The sequence below is a fragment of the Parambassis ranga genome, chromosome 24 (assembly GCF_900634625.1).
Source record: "Parambassis ranga chromosome 24, fParRan2.1, whole genome shotgun sequence".
NCBI lineage: Eukaryota > Metazoa > Chordata > Actinopteri > Ambassidae > Parambassis > Parambassis ranga.
In genome coordinates, this window is record NC_041043.1 from 632,113 (window position 1) to 659,804 (window position 27,692).

General features: G+C 40.8%; 1 protein-coding gene and 2 non-coding genes across 4 annotated transcripts in view; all 3 read left to right on the top strand.

Moving 5' to 3' along the window:
- scara5 (scavenger receptor class A, member 5 (putative)) overlaps window positions 1-26,357 on the top strand; it is a 67,970-nt gene extending 41,613 nt beyond the window's left edge. For both annotated transcript variants that reach the window (XM_028398061.1, XM_028398062.1), the window contains 5 exons: window positions 4,186-4,266; window positions 7,706-7,813; window positions 12,678-12,743; window positions 20,178-20,366; window positions 23,354-26,357. In XM_028398061.1, the coding sequence (XP_028253862.1) occupies window positions 4,186-4,266; window positions 7,706-7,813; window positions 12,678-12,743; window positions 20,178-20,366; window positions 23,354-23,487 (578 nt within the window). In that variant the 3' untranslated portion in view covers window positions 23,488-26,357. The remainder of the gene's footprint in view (window positions 1-4,185; window positions 4,267-7,705; window positions 7,814-12,677; window positions 12,744-20,177; window positions 20,367-23,353) is intronic.
- On the top strand, window positions 22,165-22,237 carry trnak-uuu (transfer RNA lysine (anticodon UUU)). The gene has a single exon. It is a non-coding gene; the product is annotated as a tRNA-Lys (tRNA).
- trnat-ugu (transfer RNA threonine (anticodon UGU)) lies at window positions 22,335-22,407 on the top strand. Its single transcript has one exon. It is a non-coding gene; the product is annotated as a tRNA-Thr (tRNA).
- Window positions 26,358-27,692: the final 1,335 nt, after the last annotated feature.

A 27,692-nucleotide genomic window follows, 5' to 3' on the forward strand; every position in this document is an offset into this window, starting at 1 on the left:
CAGGGCTTCTCTGGCTCTATGATACTTTGTGTTATAAGAATCCAAACATAAGTGCCAAAACATCACTTATCTATGAGGAGATGCACTTTGCAGATGAGACTGAGATGAGAATCCATGAAGAACAGCAGAGGAATGTTGAAATGAATCTCTCTGGGTGGACATCAGTGCTCCACAAAGATCATCAGCTCATCATGTTTGCAGTGTGATTGAGTGCAAGTGACTCTAGCATGCAAACGTGATTTTACACTGTGGGATTACTACCCCGGGTATTAAGCAACTCAGAATGTTCTTTCTCTAATGTGCACAGGCCTGATTAGTTCTGACATGGTACGTACTTGGCCGCCAGCATACCAAATGACTCCTCTGGCCTGTTAGAATCAGAATAGGTATGCCATGATGTAATCCTGGCAGCCCAAGCTGATTGATGGCAACACAAACTGAAAGCGACCCCTGATCTCGGGTCTGCTTCACATGTGGGTGGGATGCAGTTTCTTCTGAACCTGGAAACAATTGTGGGTTAAATTTAGTCACTGCATCCAGGATGAAAACTCCAGCGCTCGGCTCTGTCGTTAGTTTCAGCTCCGCAGCCCATTTGTTGTTAGCTCCCAGTCACCTTAGCCAAGAAAAGCTTCACATCTCTATCCATGTTTACTCTCCTCTGTTTGCTTCTTTTCGCCTTGTCTTGTTTTTATATAGCTTAGTCGTCTTTAACCCCCGTTCTGACTCACTGTGATCTTAATGCCACATATGTTACTTACATACAGACTCAAAATATCACTTTTGAGGACCTTTGGAGAGAGCGGCATTATTAGGAGAGCTGACTGATACAGGGGGACCTAAAACAGGGTCTATATTTTCATGGATTTATGTCACTCCACCACACACAGAGTTTGTGTCTAAACATAAAAGGCATCTAAAATGCCATAAAACACATCGGAGGGACTGATACATCACAAAGACTCCATTGTGAAATTAAGTTGTTTCTGCATGTTCTATTCCGTATTTTTGTTCCTCCTCTTGCTGTTTCATTACTCCTTTTCTCCACTCTCCTCCTCCTCCTGTGTCACTGTGCAGTCCCACTCTGCAAGATTGTAACTGGTATGAAGCAAACCTCATCTTCTTGGGTTTCATAACTATCTTTCAGTTTGACAGCAGTTTGTGTGAGAGACTGCATATATGCTGACATTTCATGAACGGGGCCCACACACCGTTACCTAAGGACAAGAAATAGGTCATTTATCACTGCCGTGTACTGAATTATGGACTTTTGATGTGTTGGTGCTCATGTAAACTATTAAAGGAACACACACACTAAACTGACAGATTTTGGTTCCACCTATTTCTAGCTCTGCTAGTCAGTAAATGGAGAATGACCTTACAGTATACTTTATTAACCTGTTTTGAGCCCACCCCCTGGCGGCACTGGAAGTGATGACGACATCTGGAGCCCGCCCCCCGGCGGCACCGGAAGTGGTGACGACATCTGGAGCCTGCCCCATGGCGGCACCGGAAGTGATGACGTCGTCTAGGGCCCACCCTTGGGCGGCTCCGGGAGGCACGGCGTCGTCTTCGTGGGCAGCTGGGAGGTCTCCGGGACAGTGGCTAGAGATGGAGCCGATGCAACCGGTTTCAAACTCCCCGAAGACCCCCAACAGAATCGTGCGTTGGTCGGGGAAACCAGGTGGGCAGCATGGGAGCCACAGGCGCTGGAAACTTCTCCATGTCCTGAAACGCCTGAGCGTAGTGGAAGTGGAGCAAAGGGTTAGCATTCAATGCTAGCTCCATATTGGCTCAGAGTTCCTGCTTGGCGTTCCACAGTTTCCCCAGCATCTGGAGCACGGAGATCCGGTGATTAGTCCATTGCAACACCTCCTCCCAGTCCGTGGGAGGTGATGGCAGGTGATCAACCAGGTCCAGCTCGGCCTGGAGCTTCCTCCTGAGTTGGTTCATCAGGCTCCAGTGAATAACATACTCGTAAGGGGTCAACTCACGGCTCTGGCTAGAAGCAGCCGATAAGACCACTTCTGTATCAGCTGTGTCCATGTTGGCCGATTTGTGCTGTCAGGGTTTGTGCAGGTGAGCGGACACAGGTGCAGAATGCAGAGTGGGTTCAAAAATCAAAAATGTCAGGAGGGCAAAATCCAAACACAAAATCAAACGAAACATGGCAAAAACTCAGCAAGGCAAAAAACAAGGTTACAAAGCAAGAATCTAAGGCAGGTTCAAAAACATGGCCAAGTGGGGTAACGAAGGCAGGACGATGAGACAAACTGGCAAGTTTGAGTGTAGGGAAGACAAAGACTAAATACACAAGGACCAGGGAAGACAACGAGACACAGGTGACACACATTAGGGCAGGGCAGGTAATCAACCAAGGAGGGGAACAACAGATTTCAAGCACAAGACAAAATACAAGGAGGACAAGACTATCAATGTTGTGTTATGGGGGTGTTTGGACCCAAATGCAGATACAAAGGCTGAAGTGAACTAAAAGTGAGCTTTTAATAATAAAGCCAAAAAGGTCAAAAAACATAAAATCCCAGAAAGTACAAATCAAAGGAGTAAAAAGCAACTAACTAATCCAACAAGAACAAACTAGTAAAACACAAACCGATCCAAAGGGAAGGATGGAAACACACACAGGAACATGCCATTGATAAACAGACGGACTAACAAGAGGGGAGCACAGGGCTTAAATACAGAAGGGTAACACATAGGGTACTGCAGCTGGTATAACTTCACCACGGATGCTCCTAAAATCCTCAAATCCCCAAATTTTGCACACTCATCAGGGGTGGCGAAAATTGCGAAATGGTATACTCGCTGCAAATGGGCACGGCAAAATGGCTCTACAGCGCCCCCTTGAAATTTTCAAAACGCCCCTTACATTTTGCTTAGTTTGGAGTAGCTACATTTAACGAAAGCTCATTTTTTAAATTGATAGGGGACGCTGTAGAGCCATTTTGTCCCGCCCATTTGCAACGACCCCAAAACTCCTCCCGTCCGCGTTCACACACACGTACACACATAAGCGCGGATATGTTGACAGAGAAGACGACCAACGTTCTTGATAATGGAACATCGTGCACCCTAACTCAGCACAGACAGAGCTGGTAACGCAGCAAACATTATAGGTGATTTAAGGTGAAACGCGGTTGCGGTTGAGATAAACTACGTCATATGACAATAGTCACATATGAATAATAACATCAAAAGCTGTTTTATTAATCAGTTAGTTGCCTTTAGTAGTTCCATATATCTGATTATAGTATTTATGCTATTAATGTATTTATGTGGTTATATCACATTATTTATTTTAACCTTTATTTTACCAGAAAATGTCATTTTACAAAACAAGAACAGGCTGATATATGAGGTCAGTGTTGACTTCATAAAGTGAAATAAAAACCTTCAGCTTCAGATGTTTTTGTATGTTTTTGTGGCCCTTTGCTTTTCTAATGGAAGTCTATGTGGCCCTCGCAAAAAAAATAATTGCCCACCCCTGATTTAGAGTGTGCAGCTGGCAGCAGCTGGCAGGTCTGTGTCTCAAAGCTGGTCAGCACCAGAGAAACAGCCTTTAAATAGGAGGAACTTCTGGACAATAACATGTCCTGAATTTCTAAGTAATCCCACAAGCTGTGTTCTAGTCCACCTTGTTAAACATGTGGTTTCTATTGTGATCAGATCTCTCTCTCTGACACATACACAAACACACACTTTCAATGTTAAACTTTTTTTTTTTAGGCTCTTTCTCCAGAGAGTCCAAGCGCAACAAACATTTGGACACAATTCTGAGACTACTGGTAGGCCTAGTTTGGACTTTGATAGGCTGCTGAGTGACTGCGTGTGTCCATGATAAATATGATGGCCTCTGGAGTTGATGCATTCATTTGATACTGCATGTTCTCTTTCCAGGTGATAATCTGCATGACCCCTTCATATCACACAGCTCCATCTTTTGTCCAACATGCTGAAATAAGAAGAGGCCCTTGAATTGCTGCCTTTATTTATACTAAATAAACCGTGATGCAGCCTCTCATAATGTACTTCAGATGTCTGATCATAACACACCAGATTCATTTTTAGAAAAATCACATATGGGTTCAGTTTCTATCAATGACACACTGTGCAGCAGCATTTGCATTATTTGTGTAATACAAAATATTTTTCCATCCTTCTATCCAGGACCTCCAGGGCCTAAGGGAGAGAAGGGTGACACAGGTCACCTGGGGCCACCTGGGATACCTGGATTAACAGGTTTAAGAGGTGGGTACAGCCAGAGAGCACAGGCTTTTACTTAGTTTGAGACTTATTGGTGCACATGTCTTCTGTCAGGACAAGAAATGCAGGAAAGTCCATTACATAGCAGGAAAAGCATGCAAGTCTGATGTTATATGTACACACCAAAGAAAGTCGTGTGAAGAGTGAAAATCTAGACACTTTTAGCACAAACAGAGTCTGGCTTTGTGTTTCTCCCTCTGCTTTAGTGATCGCATGAAGTTGAATTAATAATACAGTGAGAGTAAAAGGTTATATAAATCCGCTCAAGAAAACACGACCCCCAGACTTTTGGGTGTGGATTTATTTTCAGACAGGGCCTCTGGGACGCCTCGTCTGTCTTTGTCTTAAAGTTAATACCTCCTCTAAAACCGCAACATGAACATTCATCCAGGCAAACTCAGCACCTCAGCTCCATGAAATTACAATTCTTCAAAGATACTGAACCGTACAAACAACAATATGAATCCAGATGTTCTGGGGCCTCCCTTCAACTTGGTACTGTACCTCTTGGATCATCACCGCTTAGGTTGTCCCCCTGTCATCATCTGTACCACATTCCCCAGCTGATGAACGTTACCAAGAAGTATTGTGTTGCTACTAAAGGGGAACCCCTGACACTGGGCCTCCACAGCTGCCATAGTTCCTAGAAAACTGCAGAGAACAACAATAAGTCAGAGTGGTGCATTGTTTACTATAAAGAGACTTTTTGTCATTAAACATCCTATTCTGTTAAATGAAGCTTCAGATGAAAGGTTGTATCTAATCTGAAACAGGTCTATGAAAAACTTGCTGAAACCCATCATACGTACATATTTTCAGTGTGACATTCTCATGCATTACCAACTAAAGGAAGCCTTTGGAGACAAGAGCTATGTTTTTAACATCAATCGCTGTCAAATGACAATCATTGGCCTTTTTGATTTTTTTAGGAAAGAGGGGATAGATCAGGTAACCAGGGTGACCTTTGGTTGATGGCAGGCATCATCACAGTGGACTTGTGTGTTTGAGTGTTTTCCTGGTAGAGAGTTCCTTCTCTGAATCTTGTTTATGTCCTCTCATAGCTGTGTCAGAGATCATTGGCTCCTTTAACAGTGTGAGCCTTTTCCAGGTGGTCCACCAGCAGCACTCAGAAAGCAGGATTGTTCTGTGCAGCAAACTGCTGCAGAAATCTCCCAGGATCCTGCTCAAAAATGGCAGCCAAAGTTGTGTCAATGTGCTTTTGTGTTATTTGATCATGAGATGAGACACACAAGTGATAAAAGAGATAAACCTCCACCAAAGACTCGCTTCCAGTACAGAATTAGCTTTCTGGATGAGGAAGTTCTATACATGCGATGTGGTTCTACTGACATCGAAGGAGCTGTCTCTACAGGCAGCTCTGAACTTTGCATGGCATCAATGTTTTTAGTGGTCTTTCTTCTTAGTGTGAGCTGCAGGTGGTTTTGTTCACCACTCTCCTATACTCAGTTTCCTGACTAATATAAGAGTTATCTAGAACCTGTCTGTATATGTGGTGTCACGTGCTGTGGGGTCACGATGATCGTTCTTGTCCTTCCACATCGTCCAGGCTCTCCCTGCTTCATTGTAGTTTATTAGTTAAGTAGCACCATCTACTTGTGGACCTCCTTTGGTGAGTAGACCATGGCTCTGTGGTAGATGAAGTGAGGCTACTTTTAAGCTCTCGAAACACAACAGGAGTAATTATATAATAGTTCTCAGAGCCTTGGTGCCTTTTTCTAAAACTGTTTTTGATGATGGATGATTGATTGGTAATGTTTACTGCTGCACTGTGCTTGTTTTGCAACACGTGCTTGTTGCTCCATTTGCGCGGAAGCCAAAGGAATGTGTCATCTCATCCAGCCTCTGTGCTCTTTGACTCGCTGAGCGATCCAGTTGGACTGACCTGCATGACACCTCTGCAGCAGGTCCAAAATATGATTGATAGCATTTTTCCCGCTGGGGCTTTTGAGCAGAGCCCGAGTTAGATGACATCATCTGTCATCAGTTTACTTTGTTTTTCTGACTCTGATTTCTGTTTCATTCATAATTTGTGTAGTCACAACAGTGTAAACGCTCAGTCTATAACTGTGTGAGTTCACTGTAAACAAAGATTCTTGTAGTCTGCCACATGGTTGGTATTTTTCACAGGATTAAAACAAAGATGTTTTTACATATCCATCAAATGTTGAGGCATTGACAGATGGTGGACCGCTTTATTTGCTGCTCATGACAGCTGATAAAATCAAATCAAGTGGGACTTTTATCCTCATCCATTCTTCCATTTTTTCCCCTGAATTTACAAGTTTGGTTCAGAAACACACCAGCCTCAGTGTGTCATCAGATTTGTTTTTCTGTCCTGACTCAGTGCTTCCTTTGTTGATGCCACTAAGAAAAGGAAGATGTTTTTAACTACTTATACAAAAAGTCATCTCAAACTGCTAATTACACTGACTAATACACCTTTAACACCAAAATTAGAGCATTTTTAGATGTTAGAAGCCCACACAGATTTACCCAAAATTATGCTGGGATTATAATCCTTGCAAGCTAAGAAAAAAGGTGAACAATAGAACTACAGCTTCAACAAATGGTTGATCAATTTTGCCTTAATTGCCTGTCTTAATTCTTAGTGTCACGGATACAACAAGGTACTGTATCAATTTTGCCTATAATACTGTCCTAATTCTTAGTGTCACGAATACAACAAGGTACTGTAAACATTCCTCAGAGATTCTCCTTATTATTAACATGATAACATCACAGCTATACAGTGATTTGTGGTGTACCCCAAAGTTCTATGTCCTGCATTTTTAATTAATGCTTTTTCTTGGTAGTTATCAGGGTGTTACACTTACACTGATGACACACACCTCTATGCTGCCATGTCCCCAGATGACTCAAGACCCATTGATCTCCTTTTAAACTGTATTTGAGGTGTCAGATTATAACAGATACAAACAACTGAAGCCTTTGTTATTTGTCATAAAGCTGAGAGAGAGAAATTTAAAGTCACTTCAGTCACCTTCCTCATTCTGATGCTGCTCTACACTTAATGCATGTACTCTACACTACATGCATGTACTACTGAGCTGCTGCCATCTGATTGGCTGCATGATGAGCAGTTGAACATCTGGGTCTAATACAGTGGCTGATGATATGCATTTTGTTCTCATACACACTCTCAACTTTTGTCATCTTTGCATACTCATGGATGCAGAAAGTAGTCCACCAAGGTAATATGTCATCTGTAGCTAATAGACATCAGTGACTATATGGATGAATGAATTCATTTTTCTACTGTAAGTAAAAGCCAGTATGATATTTGTATCCTCTGCTTGTGCACATTTTTAACCAAATAAACTTACCATGTTAGTGTTATTTGATGCAGCATGTTATGACCTTCCTGTTTATGTATGTGTTTCAGGATTTATGGGAGAAAAAGGCAACCAAGGTGCACATGGAATGAAGGGGTCTGTTGGGGTCAACGGCGTGCAGGGAGAAAAAGGAGAAGCTGGACCTGTTGGCCCTAAAGGTACATCTGATGATGTTGGGATGTCACTATAGGAACAGGAACTGATATTTGTTTTCTTCTTATACCTGTGTTAGTGAATACAAAGAGAGAGAGCAGAACATATTAAAGCATGTACTACTAATAGAATGATAAATGATCCATGATCCAGACTAACAGATCTGATTATCAAGTACTGATTACCATTAGGGATGTCCCAATCAGGTTTTTTTTCCCTTGAGTCCGAGTCCAAATAATTTGACTTTGAGTATCCAGCGATACCGAGTCCCGATCCGATACTTTTAGGGTTTTCTACAAAAGCAAAACGTGTGTTGAGAGCGCTTCGCGCTGACTGTTCATCGCTGTCGCATCAACTGTGGATTTCCACATGTGTGCTGCTTTGCCAAACTGCCCGCCATGCATTGCCGGCAACTTTAAATGCTTCAGCCTTCCCAAGCTACAACCTTTCACACACGCAACAGCTGATCGAGGTCTCGAACCCAGGACCTCTCGCACCAAAGGCACCTGTCATACCCCTACACTACAAGATATAGAGCCACCCTGCACAGAAGGTGCTAACTTTAACCGCCCTAATAAATATATATCCGAGTCCTGATTGGGAGGTAACGTCCGATTCCGATCGAGTCTGAAATCACGTAATCGGGCCCGATTTCCGATCACGTGATTGGATCGGGACATCCCTAATTAACATCATATATATGTGAAAACTGACCAGACTACATTGTATTCATATTTATTAAAAAAGAAAATACGGTGTGGCCAATGGGCAAATTATATATATAAACACCCTCTAACATAACAGGCCTTCATTGGTATATGCATTTGTATTTAAAACTCAGACCACCAAAATTTCTCTATATAAACCAGATATAGAAAACTGCATGTGTGTCTGAAACTGCAACAGCAGCCACACTGACTCAGTAGTCAACCAGTAGAAAAAAAAGGCTGTTTTCCCCGTAGCCTTGTACAACTGGCAGCTGAATCATGTCAACACGTTTACAGTCCAGATTATATCAGACGTATAAACAGAAAGACTTGCTTCTCAAATGCTCTCAAATTGCTTCTCCTGTGTGAAGAGAAGGAGCTTACTTACTTGGAATCATTAGGAACCAAAACTTCTGACGTCACCAACAGGTGCCACTGTGTTCTTCGTGTTTCGCCATGCAACTTTTAATTGCTTAACGACCCATATCTTCTGTTTATTTCAGAGAAACAGCTGCCTGTGCTAATCACATCAGTGAGCCATGAGTATGGAATAAACATGAATATTTTCTGGAAAATGCTTAAATAGAATTATAATTATATGTGACTCAATCAACCATAATGAGTGTATAATAATATTCCGATTAGGGTTATAATATGAATATGAATATACCATTATGTGTTGTCAAGTTGCATTTTGATTTCCCTTTAGTATTCAATTGCACACTGGAATTTTACTTTAATATGAGCACATTTTTATAATGCACAGTAATGGAAATTCTAACACTCAGGATTGGTCACAGGAAAAGGTATCCAAGAAGCATAGACCATGCCAGAAGTTAAAAGGAGAAAAAAATGAGTCTTTTTTTCAAAATAAAACAGGAAATGGCTGAAAAACAAAATAAATCAGCTATGATCAAAAGCTGCAGAGCAGGATGTAAGACTGTGTTGCTGTTTCTTCTTTGGTGTTACCAGCTGCCACACTTAGATGTGCTGTAACTCTACAGGACAACTCATAGCTGTGACTAATTTGATAAGGCTCTATGTTTCTTGTATAAGCATGTCATTGGATGCATTTAGCCAGCAGCTGTTGCCGATCAGAGCTGGGTTGTTTGCTGACATGTTCAGTGTTGAGTCTAAAAATTGGCCAATAGCTATCAGACCCTTGGCCCAGGCTGCTCTGTTGTTTCTAACTCTGTACCAGGCTCTAGTCAGTTTTGTAATGTTTGTATGCGGATAGAGGAAGGCAGTTTGGAACTGTTTGGAAACAGGAACATTTTCCAATGTCAGAATGTCATGGATAATCAATCAATCATGCAAACAATTAGATTATTCCAGATTTAAATGCCTGTCTGTTATTATTGGTTGCCAAAGTATCACAAATGTGTGGCAACAGATGTCATGACATTGTTTTGTTATTTTCCCGGAACAGTCTAAAGAATTATCTTTTTCCAGCAGCTCTTGTTGTGAGGCTCCTTACTGGAAACATGGTCAGAGAGCCTGTTTCCCAACTGCCCCAGTTTGTGCTTAGTGGAACTGATCATTTGTTGTAAATAATAGCTAGCATGTTGTAATCTACTCAAAGTGAGCCTTCATGTGTTTGGAGTACACAGAAGAAAACATGGGAAAACCCACCACAAGGAGTGATAACCACCATGGATGAGCAAACATGAAAAGAGTGACACCCACAAAAAGTCTGTTACTGACAACTTAATTATGTGATGAGCAACTCAAAACCACACAAACAAGAAAAACGGTGATCTACACAGATGTTTTTACTTTCCTCAACAATGTGTGTTTTTGGTTGTGGGTTCAACAGACCAGTGAAGGGTGAAGAGTTTGTAGACCTTCTGGTATAAATGGGGCTTCAGTGTATGAAGAGAGGAGGGACACTGAGAGCATGTAAAAACAGCACTGGGAGGCTTCACGGTGGCTTTATATAGATGAGTGTGGGACAAGAAGAGAACGAGGTGGGGACCATATCTGTGATATTACCACAAGGTGAAGGCATGTTAAAGTCATACAGTCACCAGACGGAGCAATTTAAGCATTCATTGGCCCTTGGTGAATAATTTTTTTGTAGTTTTAATTGTTTAATTTCAGCCTAACATGCCAGATGGTTTGTTACACAGAGTCATCATCGAACGTGCCCTTGGTAACTTAAATAAAGGGGCCAAAACATATATGAAAACACAAGACAATAAAGCACAACAAAACAACAATACATAACAAGACACATACACAAATACTGTCACCCACACCCCCAGTCCTGCTGCACATCAGAGCGAATTACAAAATCTGAATAGTACAATAAATAATAGATTATTAAAACACATATATGAAAAAAAGAACTAAATATTATATACTGATATTGTTGTCTCTCAAAATCTCTCAAAATGCACGTTCCATCATTTTTCGCTTTATATGATGATATATGATTAAATTAAAATAAAGTCAGAAATCTACAAACATGAAAAACGGAAAACATACAAACAAACACAGAAGAAGCACGTTGACTGAATACAGCAGGTGAAGTTAACGAGACAATAAGGGCAAGGCAGCCAATCACAGAGCAGGGCTGTTTCCAAAATCACATACTTACTCCCCATGTAGGGAGTAAGTGTGTGATTTTGGAATTAACCCATGGAAATAGAACAGACTCTAAACAGAAGACAATAAAAATACTAGTAAGTATATTGTAAGTAGTAAACTAAGGATCTTGACATTTGTTTTCAGTCACTGATTGGTTGGGGCAAAAGGTCTTGATGTGGGTCATAGTCTGTAACAAAATGAATAGATCTGCTGTGACACTATTGAGTCTCTGAGGGAGGCTCCAACAGCCACCATGTTGGCAGCCTCTGAGTCCACCTCTGAGTTAAGCCAAATTCAGGTAAAGAGAGGGGCAGGAGAAGCATCTCGTAGAAGCAGGAAGCTGTGAGTTGTGTCACTCGAAGCATTCCTACACTTACACAAAATTATATGTCTGAATGTAATTAGAATTAATACAAAGAAATCCATCCAGTTTCCCAATGAGGATGGACTTAATGCTTTCACAATTGTTGTTTAGCAAGTTAGCATGTTGCTAAGTGCCACTAAACTCACTGTAGCCATTAGTTGTAGAGCTAAAATTGTACCCATTGCAGCCTTAGAGGACCACCAGCACTCTAAATCTCTGTTTACAGTTTTAAATCATCTGCATCTACTGTGTCTTGTGGTCCTGCAGCAGCTCGCCAGTGTGTTTGTGCTTATTTAGTCATTAAGGATGTGGTCAAAACAGAGGCTGACACTGACAGCCGAGGACATCACAGGCAAAGGGTGTGACGGAGTGTTAGCTGCGCTGGCCAGACGCACACAGGGGCTATAACACATGGTTAGCAGGTCTGTGAGTGCCACCTCGGCTGGCACCTATGCTGTGGTCAAAGATGTTAAAAAAATTATAGGTGGGACAGCTGCCCACTTGAAGCCGATCCTGTTATAGCTCCATGGCATAAACAGGCCGGTGGTTTTCAAACCTCATGGCTGGTAACTGTTAGAGTTAAAACAAACTCTCCTGCTTTGGACGCAATTTGGAATAAACCTGCATTTTCAAAGGGAAACAAATGACGAAGAAGTTGTATCCAAACTGCTGATTGGTGCGAGCTGTTGTGTGTAAGTGTACCATAATCGGGCAGAAACCACAGTGATTTAAACTTTTCCAGTGTACAAACACCTACATTGTGCAGATGCATCGAAAAACGTATCTGCTCTCCTTCTTTCTCGATTTCATGGTGGAAAAATCTCCTATTAACCACAGCACTTAGGAGAAAATTAAAGCCAGAATACATGGTAGCGTCTAATTTTCCAATTTTATGCCCATATCATGAGGCAATTACAGGGTTCACCTTTTATGAGGTCTCTGCTAAAAATACACAAAGAAGAGGAAGTGACTTTGAGGTAAAGAAAGGTTGAACTCTTCTCTCCTCTGGGTGTTTATCGTGTGGTTATCACTGTGTTACATATGTGATGCTGATGAATAGGTTGCTGCCCCTCTGGTAGATATCGGCACATTAAAAAACTCTTGCTTCTATACATACATTTCATCCTTTTCAGCACCATATTTTGGAAGGAACACAGTGTAACAGTGATGTCCATTATCAGTTAATCTGAGGTTGTGTTCTGTCTGCAGGTGACCGAGGAGAAAGTGGCTTCAAAGGAGAGAAAGGCGACCGAGGAGACCAAGGAGAGAAAGCAGGTCAGCGCTTATATTTGAAAAGTATAATAGTGTTAAAATGTAATATGTGCAGTGTGGTGATAATTACGCATAGAAATTGCACCTTCTCTCCAAATTTTTTTATCTGAATGCAACTCGATACAATGTGTCAATATTACTACTAGTTTACCACTTATGTAGTGGTTAAAGTCCAGTAAATAGTAAATCAGCAATGACGTCTATGGTCCAGATGGAGGTGCTGTGCTTCAGAAATGGTGCCCAGTGGGACCCCAGCCTAGGTTATGACCACAACACACTTAAATAGATATAACACATAAAGTTGAATTTCTGAGGACCTCACAAATGAAATGTTATAAAGATGCAGACTAAAGCAGATGGTCAGCTACAACAGCACTGTGAACATGTCACAACACAGGCTTCAACAATACAAACCTCAAGAAACGCTTCTTTGCTACCATAACGATGAACATCAACATTTTTTTACCCAACCACTATAGACATAAAATACGTTGTAATGCATCTCTACTCTGTCTGATCCATATTACCCATTTCTAATGGATTACTTTACATTATTTCTATAATAATAGTGAATTTTACTCACCACTGTTCCTTGACAACGGCGAAAAAAATGACAGAGATGGGATGATTTGTGTTACAGTTCTGTTCTCTAATCCCTTCTGAATAATAACATCCTACAAGTAATGCCGAGTCTGTGAAGCTGCTGGCAGCAGTAACTGCAGCTTCCATCTTGTAAGATGACCACACATGATTACAGATGGTCCACTGCAGTGTCAGTAATTCCAGTGAAGGGAAAGCGTTCTGTTAAAAGACTCAGCATTGGAATGAAGTGTCGGTGCAGACAGCAGGTTGGATGTTTTACGGTACTCTTATTTCCATTAATTAGTGCAGTAACTGTCTGTTTGTCCATCATCTGCTCCTGCTATTGTAATTTAGCACTCCTAATATACTAGCAGTACTAATGTTTACTTTATATCATGTTCCTCTGTCAACTCTGATCAAACATTGTGATGTTTCTGTGATACCACAGGATAAACATGTACAGTAAAACTGATGGAGGTAACATCATTTCACCTTCATGTAACCAAACCCACAGCAGGAGAAAGAAAAGTTTGCAAACATGCCCATGCTTGAATAATTAAAAATACTTTTTTCTCCTGGGTCCTGTTTCAGAAAGGAGGTTCAACAAACTCAGAGTTTAAACATCAACTCTGAGTTGACCTCACCTAAGATGAGAAACTCAGAGTTTCCTGTTAACCAGAGCAGCTGATTTAAATCACTTCAATCAGCTCTTAGATTCACCATGACAACAGCAGCAGGGAAAATGAGGGCCGCCATAACTGGAAATTCTTATGCAGTTATACAGCAGGTTTGAAGTCATATCTCACAAAAGAGGAGAGAGGGAGAGAAGTTTGTGGTTGAGGGAAAGTTTAGTATTTTATTATTCTTTTAAACTTACAGGGCCAAACTGCTAAAATGGTATGGTGAAAAAATAAGCAGCTAAAATACTTAACTGTTATTATTATAATGTTCTGTAAAATTCACGTTATCAAAAAATGGAAAACAAATATCTGATAGGCAAATAATCAAATGAAGTTTTGTCACATAGCTATAAAGGGAAAACCTCGACAATGCACGGTCCCACTTTCGCATGCTAAGTGAGCACCATTTGTTTGCTAACCATGCCCCATTAAACAGGGTTGAATAACCAGACCTGAAGGAAATATCTGGAGATTAAAATACTGAAGCAGAAGTGTGTAGATTAAGGTTTGCAAACAGGTCACAGATTAAAATAGACGAATCAAATCATTAACTGGAACAATTTGAAAAAAAAAGAAAAATCTTGCTTCTCTATGTGCCAAAAATAAGAAAAAAATCCCTTAAAATCCTTTCCTGACATATTAAAGAAAAGATAATGATGTGATTGAAAATAAAACTGCAGTTCCTCAAGTGGCCACTTGAGGCTGGTCCTAAGAGTGAGTCAGTTCTAACAGACAACATATTAAATAAGTAATTATGGTGGACCACATGTGGCTATTAATAACAAAAAAAGCAGTAAAATAAAAATAAATGATATTTTACTAACCTAAAATTGTATGTCAATCAAGTTACCTGCAGTATATAATGTAACACATCACACACATTAGCACCCACCAACCAAAACCAATGACACAGGAACTGAAATTTACAAGCTAATGACTTTATGGGCTTCATGCATCTTTGCCCCCACCTGACATCCTGTGCAAGGAGCTGAGAGACACATGTTGTGTGGTTGTAATGCGAAACCTTCTACAAAACCACCAATCTGGAGTCAGGTGGACAGAAAAAATATATTAAAACCCCCTGAAAACCACAGCCACAGCCACAGATATTAGTCTTCCTTTGTTACCTCATCAGGGCTGAGGGGTGATGGGCCGGCGTTTTCGATCAAATAGTTACCACATGAGAGCTGTTTCTGCCCATTACAGAAGTGTCAACGATCAGCTCTGTCCTCACGTCATTTACAAGACACGGAAGTTTTACAGAAAAGACAGTCAACCTGGGCCCACATGCTGCTGGCTGGCTGGGCCCACATGCTGCTGGCAAATCACCACATCATGCATTTTCTCTTTCGCAAAACCTCCTTCAGGTTGAACACAAAGACTTCAGCTCATACCTGCACAAACACAGACACATGAACATTTTAGCACATTTTGTTTTTTTTAGCACATATTGTTCATACAATATGTGCTAAAATGTTCATGGGCGAGTTAATGGGCTTTTGAAGAGGTTTTGGATTAGATGCTCACAATAAATTCTCAAGATGTAGAGAAGATTGAAGCAAGGCGTCTGGACTTGTAGAGTTTTCTTGAAGACGTTTCGCTGCTCATCCAAGCAGCTTCATCAGTTCTAACTGTTTGGTGGGGAAACATGGTTTATAGCACACTCAAGGAGAGAACCAACCTAACGCCAGACCACATCTGTGACCTGCTGGACCTCTGCCTGACCACCACTTATTTCCAGTACAATCCTCTCCTCCTCAGGACAAGACTCAGCTGTTCACCTCCACCTCAAAGACAAAGGACACTCCTTTGAGGACAACAATGTTCACATTTTAGACAGGGAGGAAAGGTGGTTTGAAAGAGGAGTCAGGGAAGCCATCTATGTTAAGCTGGAAAAACCTTCCCTTAACAGAGGTGGTGGCCTCAGACATCATCTTTCTACCACATACAATGCAGTGATTCCATCCATTCCCAGGAAGTTTGCACATACTCACAGTAAGAACAAAGGGCTGTCAACCAGTCCACCTCCGGCAGTTTCATAGTCGTTAGCCAGTCGTTAGACACACCTGGCCCAGTCAGCCAGAACATCACAGGTAAGTATGGAAACATTTAGTGCTATTGCTTATTTAAGTTTTACCCAGACCCACCCACTGAGGTCTGCAACCACATATAAACCATGTTTCCCCACCAAACAGTTAGAACTGATGAAGCTGCTTGGATGAGCAGCGAAACGTCTTCTAGAAAACTCTACAAGTCCAGACGCCTTGCTTCAATCTTCTCTACGTATGATGACCTGGATGACTGAGACTCTTCATCAACAAATTCTCAAGATGTTTCGTATATAACACAACACACATAAAGTGATGTGAGCCATGATTGTTTATATTTCTGTGCGCCTTAAAAGAACGTGGTAAACTTAGTGGTAACGTCGATCCATGAAAGTCTCAGTTATCCAGGCCATTTCTCTTCTTCATCAGTTCTAACTGTTTGGTGGGGAACATGGTTTATATGTGGTGGAGGACCTCAGTGGGTGGACCTGTGCTGGTTATGGTGGCTGTCTGTTGAAGTTCAAGCCTGTAGAACCCTGTAGTCTCAGGACTCAGTCACAGTAAGCACGTGTGTTGTCTCGTAGTCTGTCTGATTCATCTATGGAGATAGATTAAAGCTACATGTCCATAAGTTAGTAGCTGTGCAAAGAGAGTGTGTGCAGAGACAGAATGGTGGGTTGTTGTGGCACCTTTAGCCTGCATGCTGAGGTAGGAAGAGTGCGACATGTTGCACCCTTGTTTTACATGAGCACTGGCTACAGATGCACTTCCCTTCATAGTTTAGAACCTGATTACATTGTTATAAACTGCACTGTATCCCCACATTAAAAGTGGCTAAAGTCCAACTATTTGCCTGTGTGCAGAAACCATTTTTTTCCCATGGGTACTTGTAACAAAACCTCTGAGTTTGCTTTTCCATTTTGGGCCCGTTGCAAACCTTTTGTGTAATTTTCTCTTGACAGTTGACATATTACACAAGAGATACCATCTGGCAGTTTAAACTCAGGGGTCCGGTGTTGAGTGCGGTGGGTTTAATGTTGGATTTTTTTTTCTTACTGTGCAGCTACATGGATGCAATAATAAATTATTTCAGACTCTAATGAGAAATTACCTTCTTACCCTGGTACTCAGCGAGTATATTTTCATGTGAAAATCCACCTTAAGCCAAGTTATAAGATCTGTTTGGTGCGTCCCTCCCACAGCAACACAAAAGGTACACACCCAGACGAAATATATGTATTTTCTGAAGTGAAGTTGACTGTTGTTTTGAACAATTTCTGAATCCAATTTTATATTTCTGGAATACAATGGAGCTCCCCTACTGTGTAGTTTAATTTAATTGACTTCTAATTTCATGCACATACACAGTTAAGCAAACACATGTCCCTGTAAAGCAGTGAGGTTTTATCTTCACAATCAGCAGATTGAACTTTTTGTAGTGTGTTACATGGAGCTTCGGAGGAGCTGGGTTTTATTACTGTCAGACTGAATGTTTTCAGTCTTGATTCTAGGCTGTCATCTGAAGTCGTGTTGTATCTACAAAACATTTGTGTTTTTTAAAATGTCAAACCGTTGCTTTAAAATATAAAAAAAATGGGTGGACTGTTTTCTGTGTGCCAAATTTCAAGTTTGGCTGAGAAACAAATAACTCTAAACAAGAAGAAGAGACGATGAACATGCAAGAGTTAAAACAACATAAAAGAAATTCAAAGAGCAAAATGAGGAAAGCATTAACGTGAGTTTTAAAAAAAAATTTTATGAACAGATGGACTTAGTTAGCCTGTTGTCCTGAAGCCATTCGGTCCAGATTCTTCCTGCCTGCCAGATAAACATTAGTAATACTCGATCGCTCCGTGTTTTGGCCCCTTCAGGTTGTGGTTGCTGCAGCCTTCCCTCTAGCCTCTGAGGCTTGAACTAATTGGACAACACCAGCACTCGGAGCTGGCTGGACTGGCTTTCCCTGAACAAAAACAGTCATCTCGCAAAGCTCACATTAATGTCCCTTACTTTTACAGAAAAGGTACAAGGCTTGTTATGTCTAAATTAGGCTGTGTGTCTGTTTCGGGGCGAAACACTTTGTTGGCCATCCAAGGACAACATGAGAGCTGTCAGGCTGTGGAGACAGGACAAGTTAGACAGCACGGTTCCTGATGTTTTGCGTAATCACTTTAAAGAGCTATTTATTTTGATTGCTAACTTTTCTCACAGTGGGCATGTGTATCATCAAAATTTAAGACGCTGGGAAATCATTAAGGTCATTTAATTATTTCAAAACAGATTTCTGAGGTCTTTTTTTAACAGCCTCATTTATTTTCATGTATTCTGAGCCAAAATGAAATTAGTGGTTATGACACACTGACATTTTATTATATTAACATGTTTTAGGGAATGAGTGACCATTTTTCAACAGAATCTTGCCCTTAATTTTTCACTTATGTGAAACAAGCTTTCCATTGTGTTGTGGTACATTGATGGGACATCATATTTCTTATCTGCTATCATTAATTTAACTTTAAGTCTGGCATAACAGTCCTTCTAGCCCATTAAACTAAGGTTGCGAAGTCTTACATTGTAGTGTGGCTTTTTAATTGGGTTCAGGCTCTGGAGTCATTTTAAATTGCCTTAAGACAATTCTAATTCTAAAATGCGCTATATAAATATATTGTGTTGAATTGTTTCTTCTAGAACTCAACCCATATGAATTCAAAATATGAAGAAATGTTAAATGTTAATAAAGTTGCTGTACCTCCTCATGGTTGCTGTTGATTGTTTAGGTGATGTGTGTCACACATTTGCCTGGTTTCTACTGATGTATGACATTTAAATGAAATGTCAGCCATTGTCCCATACTCACTATGTCTGAATGTCTGATGAGTGAACAAACATCTGTTTCAGGTAATTGAGTGTTGAGTTCTCAGCTTAAGCATGTGCTGCCCCCTTTACTTACTTCACTACACAAACAGCAGCAGGAGGATGAAATAATATCTAATCCCTGGCTTTAATTGGCTGTAATTCAGAGAGAATATGATACAAATATGTGCAGCAGATATGACAGTATAATAGGTATTAAATTATGATGGGCTAGTGAGTGCACACTGCCCTACTATATGATGGGAGTTAAATGGTACACAGTTAAAATTTATGATGGTCTGATGAGACTAATATCCTGTTTAGATAATGTGTCTGGCTTCACTCTGCAGCAATCTGTCAACATTCTTAATGATGAGCAGTCCAGAGTTGTGTATGTGTGTGTGTGTGTGTGTGTGTTTTCCGTCTTTCTCTCTGCTTTCTGAACGGCGATAAATCAAGTCAATTATATGAGTACAGCTGCTGCATACTTTCATGAATATGAGATGAACAGCAGATCTGTGAATCCTCTCCTAATACAAACACACACTCCATTCTGAATATACTGTTGCTATCTTGAGGCAGCTGCTCTTTAACAATGACAGTTAAACTTCAGGCAATCTCATATTGCTGCTGGATGCCGACCTGTAAAGAATTGCCTAACAAAGGCCTGGACTTTGTCATTTGTCCTCCATCATGGAATTTCTGTAGAAAACCAATAATCTAAAGGTAGATTTACAACATGATTGGTGAAAGATTAGCGAGGATTAGCAGGTATACTACACCAGCAGGTGGTACTACTACCTCCTCTGTGGATCAGACCTGATGAAGCTGTTGGCAGTGAAACATCTTCAAGATAAGCCCTACAAGTCCTGTTTCCCTGCTTCGAGCTCTTGAATGACTGTTGGGCTCATACTTCCGAACTAAGTTAGATTATGGCCTTAGCAATCATTGAAACAAATATTTTCTTACAGCTATTTGAGGCCTCAAATAGGCAGAAAAAGTCCCTAGAGTAATTTTATTTATTGTTCTTGAATCATAGATTATTTCTTGGTTGGATTTCACATGGTTTCATTAAACTCATAAACACTGAACAATGAACACAATGTGGGTTAAAGTCTCACCAGATAAAAGAGAGTTGTTTTTAATGTTATGGTGGCACTAATAACGACTAAATACATAAAAGGCTGTCTGCACACTCTTTTAAAAGTAAAAATCACTCTCAGTGTTTTTGTGTATCAGCAGACTCACATCCTTATGTCTGTTTGTGTTCTTTGCAGTTGTGGAGACCCTGGTGCGTTTGGTGAATGGGTCTGGTCCTCATGAAGGCCGTGTGGAGGTTTTCCATGAGCAGCGGTGGGGGACGGTGTGTGACGACGTCTGGGACAAAAGGGACGGAGATGTGGTCTGTAAGATGCTGGGATACAAAGGCGCAGCTGAGGTCCACAAGACTGGGCGCTTTGGACATGGTACAAAACACATTTAAAGACCCACACATGTGGTCTTGTTTGCTGCTGTATTAATTGTGTTACTGGATAACATTCTTCACAATGGATCTATCAGGCTAAAGCAATACCTGTAGCCTCCATGAATTATTATTATTATTATTATTATTATTATTATTATTATTATTATTATTATTATTATTATTATTATTATTAATAATAATAATAATAATAATAATAATAATAATAATAACAGCATTATTCACCACTATGGAAATCTGTTTTACTGTCTTACAGCAGCCTTCACACTACAGCAGGATCCATATGAGCATCTCCTGAATGAGATTAGATTTCATGATAGTGAATGATGATAGCATTAGAAATGAGCTGGATTATGGCTCTCTCAACTTTCTAAACAGACTGCACAGAAATTAAGGCTATAGTCCTGAGCTCCAGAAAAATTAAAAATGAATACTACTAACACAGAAATGTGTAGATGATATTGTTCCTTCTTTCAAGCTAAATCCTGAAGGTTGGTGTGAAATAAACAAGCCTCTATCAATGTGTTTTCCACAGCACATATTCACAGTGGATGGAAGTCGTTGGGGTTTTTTACTAACTCGGCTGTTTTCTGCTGTTGAGTGGTACTGTATGAACAGTGCCCTAAAATGCTGCAGGGATTAATATTCTGGTTTTATAGGGAAAGTCATGTGAGCCAGATGTCGTCAAGAAAGGGTCTCAGGGGACGTATCCACCTCTCTTTTTCTCTCCCTCATTTTATTTCATTCACCAGTCAGCCTTACATCATCCAGAGTCTTTGTCCAGGCGCAGTTGTTACCTTCAAGGCCCTGGAAAATTGGAGGAAAAGCCCCTGTTCCAGGGGCTGACCCCTAGACAACAGCAGCATCATAGCTACATACATAGATACACTTTGAAAGAATCTGGAATTCACAGGGTTGCTAACTTTCTCTGATTCAGAGCTTAGAGCTTAGAGAGTACACACTACAACCAAAATGAACAAAAACCAAGCCAATGGGTTAGGAGAAAAAAAACTGAGACTAGCTTTTATTGACTGATTTCCTGCAGACATTATTTTCACAAAAAGCCTAAAAAATTCCTCGCTAAATCCCCTAAATCTCTCTGTAATCCAACGACTCTTGGGTGTTCCCCTGAAAACCCACACAGTGTTTCAGTGACTCAACACTTATTTTGTGAGAAGTATTATAAATTTGGTGCAAGCAGATGTATTGTGGACCTGAAAACAGCGCTGTTAATGTGCGTTAAGATCCAGTGTAAGCAGGTTTAAAGGTCTGTGTCCATTACACCCTCAAAGGGCTCAGCAGCAGAACAGCTGGAGTGTCATGTTTATAATAATAATAATAACATGTAATAACATGTAATAATAATGAACAACATGTTCCAGTTTTGCTGCTGACTGCTTCAGGTTTTCTTTCCAGATACTCAGATCTTTTCTTTTTTTCATGATTCCTTCCACCCTGACAAGATTCCCAGTTCCAGATTCACTGAAGTATCCTGACAGCATTATACTGCCACCAGCGTGTTTAAGTGTGGGAACTATATTTGGGTTTTCTCCTCTCCTTCCTTTCTCCAAATGAAGGCAACACCGCTTTGACTAAAACCAGCATCTGACTGAATGACCCTCTTCCAATGTGTAATATTTCTCAAGGCTGTCTTTAGGAAACTTCAGTCATTATTTGGTGATACTTCAGTCTGGCTTGGAGGTGTCTTTTCTGCAGAAGTGGACTTTTTCCTGATCTTTACAGTCCATTCCTGTGCGGGACTGTAGTGACTGTCTTGTAGAGCCCGGATAGCTCAGTCGGTAGAGCATCAGACTTTTAATCTGAGGGTCCAGGGTTCAAGTCCCTGTTCGGGTGTGTAGCAGCAAGTAGGAGGCTTGAGAAGGAGGTGGAAGTGCACACATTGAAAACATTCAAAATGGCTGCCTTAATACATGGGATTCCTTTTAAGGTGGGCCTCATAGCTCAGTGGTTAGAGCACTGGTCTTGTAAACCAGGGGTCGCGAGTTCAATTCTCGCTGGGGCCTTGGTTGCTTGTTTTGGGCAACAGTGGCGCAGTGGGATAGCAGGGTTGTCCAATAACCGGAAGGTTGGTGGTTTGATCCCAACTCCTCCCTAGTCACTGTTGTGTGTTCTTGGGCAAGACACTTCACCCTAGCCTGTGGCGCGCCTTGCTAGTCATTGTATGACACTGCTTGTGCAGCAGCCGTAACGAATTTCCCTCTGGGATCAATACAGTATCTAAAATAAAAAAAAAAAAAAAAAGTATACACCTCAGTTCATGAAGCAGCTTTGTGGTCCTTTCATTGTTTTTGTGCCTCGTTGTGATTTGTGTCGTTATTTTTATGAGATGTTGAGGCTTGCAGAGGTGCTGTTGTGTAGAGCAGATGACATCTTACATCTCCACATTTTAGTGTTTCTGACGAACCCTTTAGTTATGAATCATTAAACTGCAGAATCGGCATGTGAGTGCAACCAAATGTCCGTTCTTCCTTTAAAGCTGAGGGCTGTCTCCTCCAACCTTCTCAAAGTGTTGCAAAACAAAATGCTGCCAAAAGCTCTGTCTACCAGCTGGAACTGTATACTTTATTACCGGATACAATACTATCTGATCAACAGAGAGGAAGCACGGAGAGTGCTCAGTGTCAAAATCACAGGATCACAAACACACATTTCTAATGGTGTACTTGGACTTTAGTATTAGTTTTACTTTGATTGGTTTCGATTGTCACCAAAACATTTGGCTCGTTGACACAGGAACACAACTCAGCTCAATGCTTTGTTGGAAGCAAAGGGAAGTGCGAATGAGATGTCACAGGAAGTAATGACGACCAGATGTGAATTTATTTCTTCCAAATAAATGATATTTCTTCTAAACTTGGATGTTGTCATGGTTGATGAAAAAAAGAGTTAATGACCTTCTTTATATGCATTTATCAGTTTTGTAATGTGATGGTCTCTCTCTCTGCACAGGTACCGGTCTAATCTGGATGGATGATGTTGCGTGCACAGGAAACGAAGACACCATCCACCAGTGTAAGTTCTCTGGCTGGGGAAAAACCAACTGCGGCCATGTTGAGGACGCCGGCGTAACCTGCACTGTCTGAACGTTCATCAGACTTGTACGAGGTGACAAATGTCTGGTCAGGAGCGTCATATTAGCAGTATGCTGCTTATACACCTGCCATCTCACCTGACAATCCTGCAGCTTTTTTAGGAGGAAATCTTTCAGCCACAGGACTGAATCTTGGGCAACATTTGCCTGTTCTGTGTTTTCATCGGCTGCAAAGCTGGTATGCAGGAGAATGATCACACAACAGGATGCTTCATTAGACTGAATCATAGCACTCGGCTGCCCACGAAGGGCAGAAAAGCTTCCCTCAGAGGGGTCGGACAGGCTTTGAAGTCCCTGTTGGAGGGGAGAACCAGCTGGTTGTTTCCAGGTTACTGAGGACCTGAAAGTCACTTAAACAAACAGACAAGACTTTGTCACTGACAGGCAGCTGCTCTTCACAGTATTATGTAAGGAATGGCTTTTGCTAAGCATACCACAGTGTTGCCTTATTATATGTATTGTAGGATTGCATAGTAGGTCATTATTTGGTGATTTGCAAGCCTGAGACTGTAAAACATCATCATCATCATGGGTTTACTGTGTTCATGCCAGATTGATCCTCAGTCAAAGTTGACTCTTGCAGGTGAAATTCTTGTTCCTGCTACTCACACTGCAGAACACAAGGAACACAGATATTCCCAGGCCTTAAAAAATAAAGTTGTATATTTAAATAGTGCTTTTTTCTACCTACTGAAAGAACCTGTGGGCAGCTTTGGGTTAAGTGTCTTGCCCAGAGACACATCGGCATGCAACCAGGATGCAATTGAACCACCAAACTTGACAACCGCTCCTACCATCTGTGGCCTTAAAGATTTATAGACACATCTCCAAACAAATGTTGCTCAATGCATCCTGTTTTTGCCATAACATTTCTGTAAGGTTATATATTTGTATATACAGTATGTTAACTTGTGGACCTGTTCTACCATATCTGCACAATTTAGCCTGCAAATCACCAATTGACACCAATATAGTCACTTTTTGTAAAGGGTTAACAGTCACTATGTTGACAGATAAAGCAATTATGAAGAACAGATGAGTATAAACAGATGATGCATGGACGCCTGCCATGTACGATTTATGGATTTATGGATCTGTCAGTGTTTACTGCCATAAATTGCACACACACACCAAACTAACCACAATGGACTATTTTTCAGTGTTTCACTCTACTCTCAGCAGGATATCTTTCTTTATGGCTGCTCTCAGATCCAGAGAAGTCTTCCTATGAGCCAGCAGCAGACGCAGCAGACATTGAGCTGCAGGTTGGGTTAAAATATGCAGGAACCTTGAACCTGCCATGTTTTATATTTGAAAAGGGGAACATTTTTAGTGCACCTTTAATCCTGGCAAAAAAAATTGAAAATGAATCTCTGGGTGTTTGTCGAGGTTTCTGTTCTAAACCACAAAAGAGGACAAAGTGAAGAAGGGAAAGTGGAAGTTAGTGAGTGCAGCTCCATCAACCACAGAATTATACCTCAACTGATAGTGTTAGTTAAAATAGCCACATATTCATTATAAAAAATGTTTTAACATAGCAGTGAGAAGCAATAACACATCTGAATATTGCAAATTATTATTCCAAAACATCTGGATTGTCCGCCGCACCATGTTAGCTTATAGGACATGGGCACAACATGGGGCATGGGTGCAGCATTGACTTTGAGGCATCACCTTACGACCTCTACTGGACAGACTCTGGTTCCAATATATCGTCTGTTTCCGACATGGCAGTGCCTGTAAGAAAGATATTTTGGCTGTGCTTTTGTTAAATAAAGAAAGTGGGAGTGATGTCATCCATCTTTATATACAGTCTATGTGACAGACTAGCAGATCGCTCATATCCCCAGTCTGTGTGAATCAAAGAACGATCACTTTAAGAACATAATTGATTGTAGAGTTAATAAATTGTGCATAAAATATCAATTATTCAGTTATATCATCAAACAAACAAGACACCTGACCTCCAGTCAATGAACTTGAAAAGCACTGATTACACACACCACTAGCAACCAATTGTGCCTTTTTTTGCTGGGCCTCTGGTTCTCTTTGGAGCCTTTTGACATCAGGCATTGGTTGTTGGATGATTTCTATATTAGAAATTAATAACTCACTCAACCACCTTATTGATGGCAGACTGGATGGTCTGTGGCCAGCTGGTTAGCATGTTATACCTAGATATCTCAGGCATATAACATCATGCTGTTGTCTCCTATGTCTTATTGCTCCAGGATATATGGAAATTCTTTCTTAGGCACAGGCAGCTTCTTTTCTTCTTATCTTTTATATCCAGTATCCAACTTTTATATCTCATTCATCTGGTAGAAGCTTCACATTCAGAGTTATTACTCATTTCCAAAATAACACCCATAAATATCACCCAGGGCTCCGTCCATATATTTTCTCTGAAAAAAAAATGATTTGAGAAAATACTGTTGTTTTAAATTACAGTTTTTGAGTCTAGCATTCCACTAAACTGTATTGATACTAACCTAGTTGATACCAACCTTTTTTTCAACATAACCTTTTGGTTGTACTGATATCACTACTTACTTTTCTTTTCATTATCCAGCAGATCTAATCTTTAACCTTATAGTTTAAAGTTTGCAAGCAGGCTAACTCTGTTGGTTAAATATCATAAAGCTACACTACCATGACTAGGGTTGCACTGGTACTTGGACAATTAGTGGTGAGGTACCAGATAGCAATCAACTAAAAAATCTTCCTAATCCAGTTATACTCATTGACTCTGTGCTGGTCTCCCTTGCCTTCACAGCTGATTCCATTCAATACAAACCCTATCTCATCGGTCACAGACATAACATGAGAGGATGGTTGGTAGACTTCACATTAAAAAAAAAACTGTAAACATGTTTATTTCTGCTGGACAATTTAACATTGAGGTCTTTTGGAGACAGCCCCCAGAGGCCGTAGGAGGAACTGCAGCTATTGACACTGACATGTGATGTGATGTGTCATATCTTATCCTGGCCAAAATATTATGGGCACAGTTCAGACAGCAGAAACATGTAAAGGCAGCGTCACCCTATGTTAAGCTTTTGCCTCTCACAGCGTTATGTATCCTGATTGATGTTTCTTCCCAGCAGAGGTGCAGCCTATCACAGGGATAAATCTGTTGACCGGACCTCAGATCAGAGCTTCAGTCTGATTGGGGCCAAATAACTCCATTAACTTTAAAATGTAAAAAATGGCACATTTTTGAAAGGTGTCTCATAGTTGTTCCTGTGCAGATCTAAAATGTTGGATTTTGTACTTATGGGTTGTGTCAGGGCCGATACAGAATGGAGGACACAGATGCAGCGGAGCCGGAAGTATAAGGCAAATCACAGTTTTAATGCAGGCAATGGTCGGTACACAGGAGTTCAGTCCACGGGGCAAAGATATCAAAAGGGCAAAGGCAAAAACAGTAGTTAATTCCAAAGCAATGATCGGCACACAAGAGTTCAGTCCGCGAGGCAAAGGTATCAAAAAGGGCAAAGGCAAAAACAGTAGTCAGATCCAGAAACAGGTCACTCACAGGGAAATACAAAACTCACTGAAAAACTCGAAGGGAAAATCACAAGCGCAGAAAGGCAACTTGGACGGCTGTGTCGCTAGGAATACTCACAAAACGAACTGGCAACAAGAGGGAGGAAACACACAGACTTTATACACAGGAGGGCGGGAAGACAATAGGACACAGGTGAAGCACATTAGGGCGGAGCAGGTAATCACAGGGGGGGGAAGGGAGCACACATGAGGAAGGGGAAGTCAACAGACCTGAAACACAAGGGAAAAAACAAGTGCCAAAATAAAACAGGAAGTAACTAGTAAAACTCAAATTAATGCAAACAGAAAATAAACTACCAAAATAAAAGCCCAGACTCGAAACCCTGACAGGTTGTACTCTACTACTTTTAAATAAGCAATTGTGAAAAATATTTCTGTTTTTATTACACTGGGCACATATAAGGGGCTGTGGACTTAACATGCATAAACATCATTAAAAATACTTGATACAATACACAAAGCTTTTTTTAATCATGTTGTGTTGATTTGTAACTCTAAAATGCTGCATAATGCACTGCTGCAATAATAAAATGTAGACTTGTTTAAACGGGTGAGCTTTGTTATTTCAGCTAACATGTAACGGTGAATTGGAAGCACACACCTGACGTCAGCAGGTGTGTGTGTGCT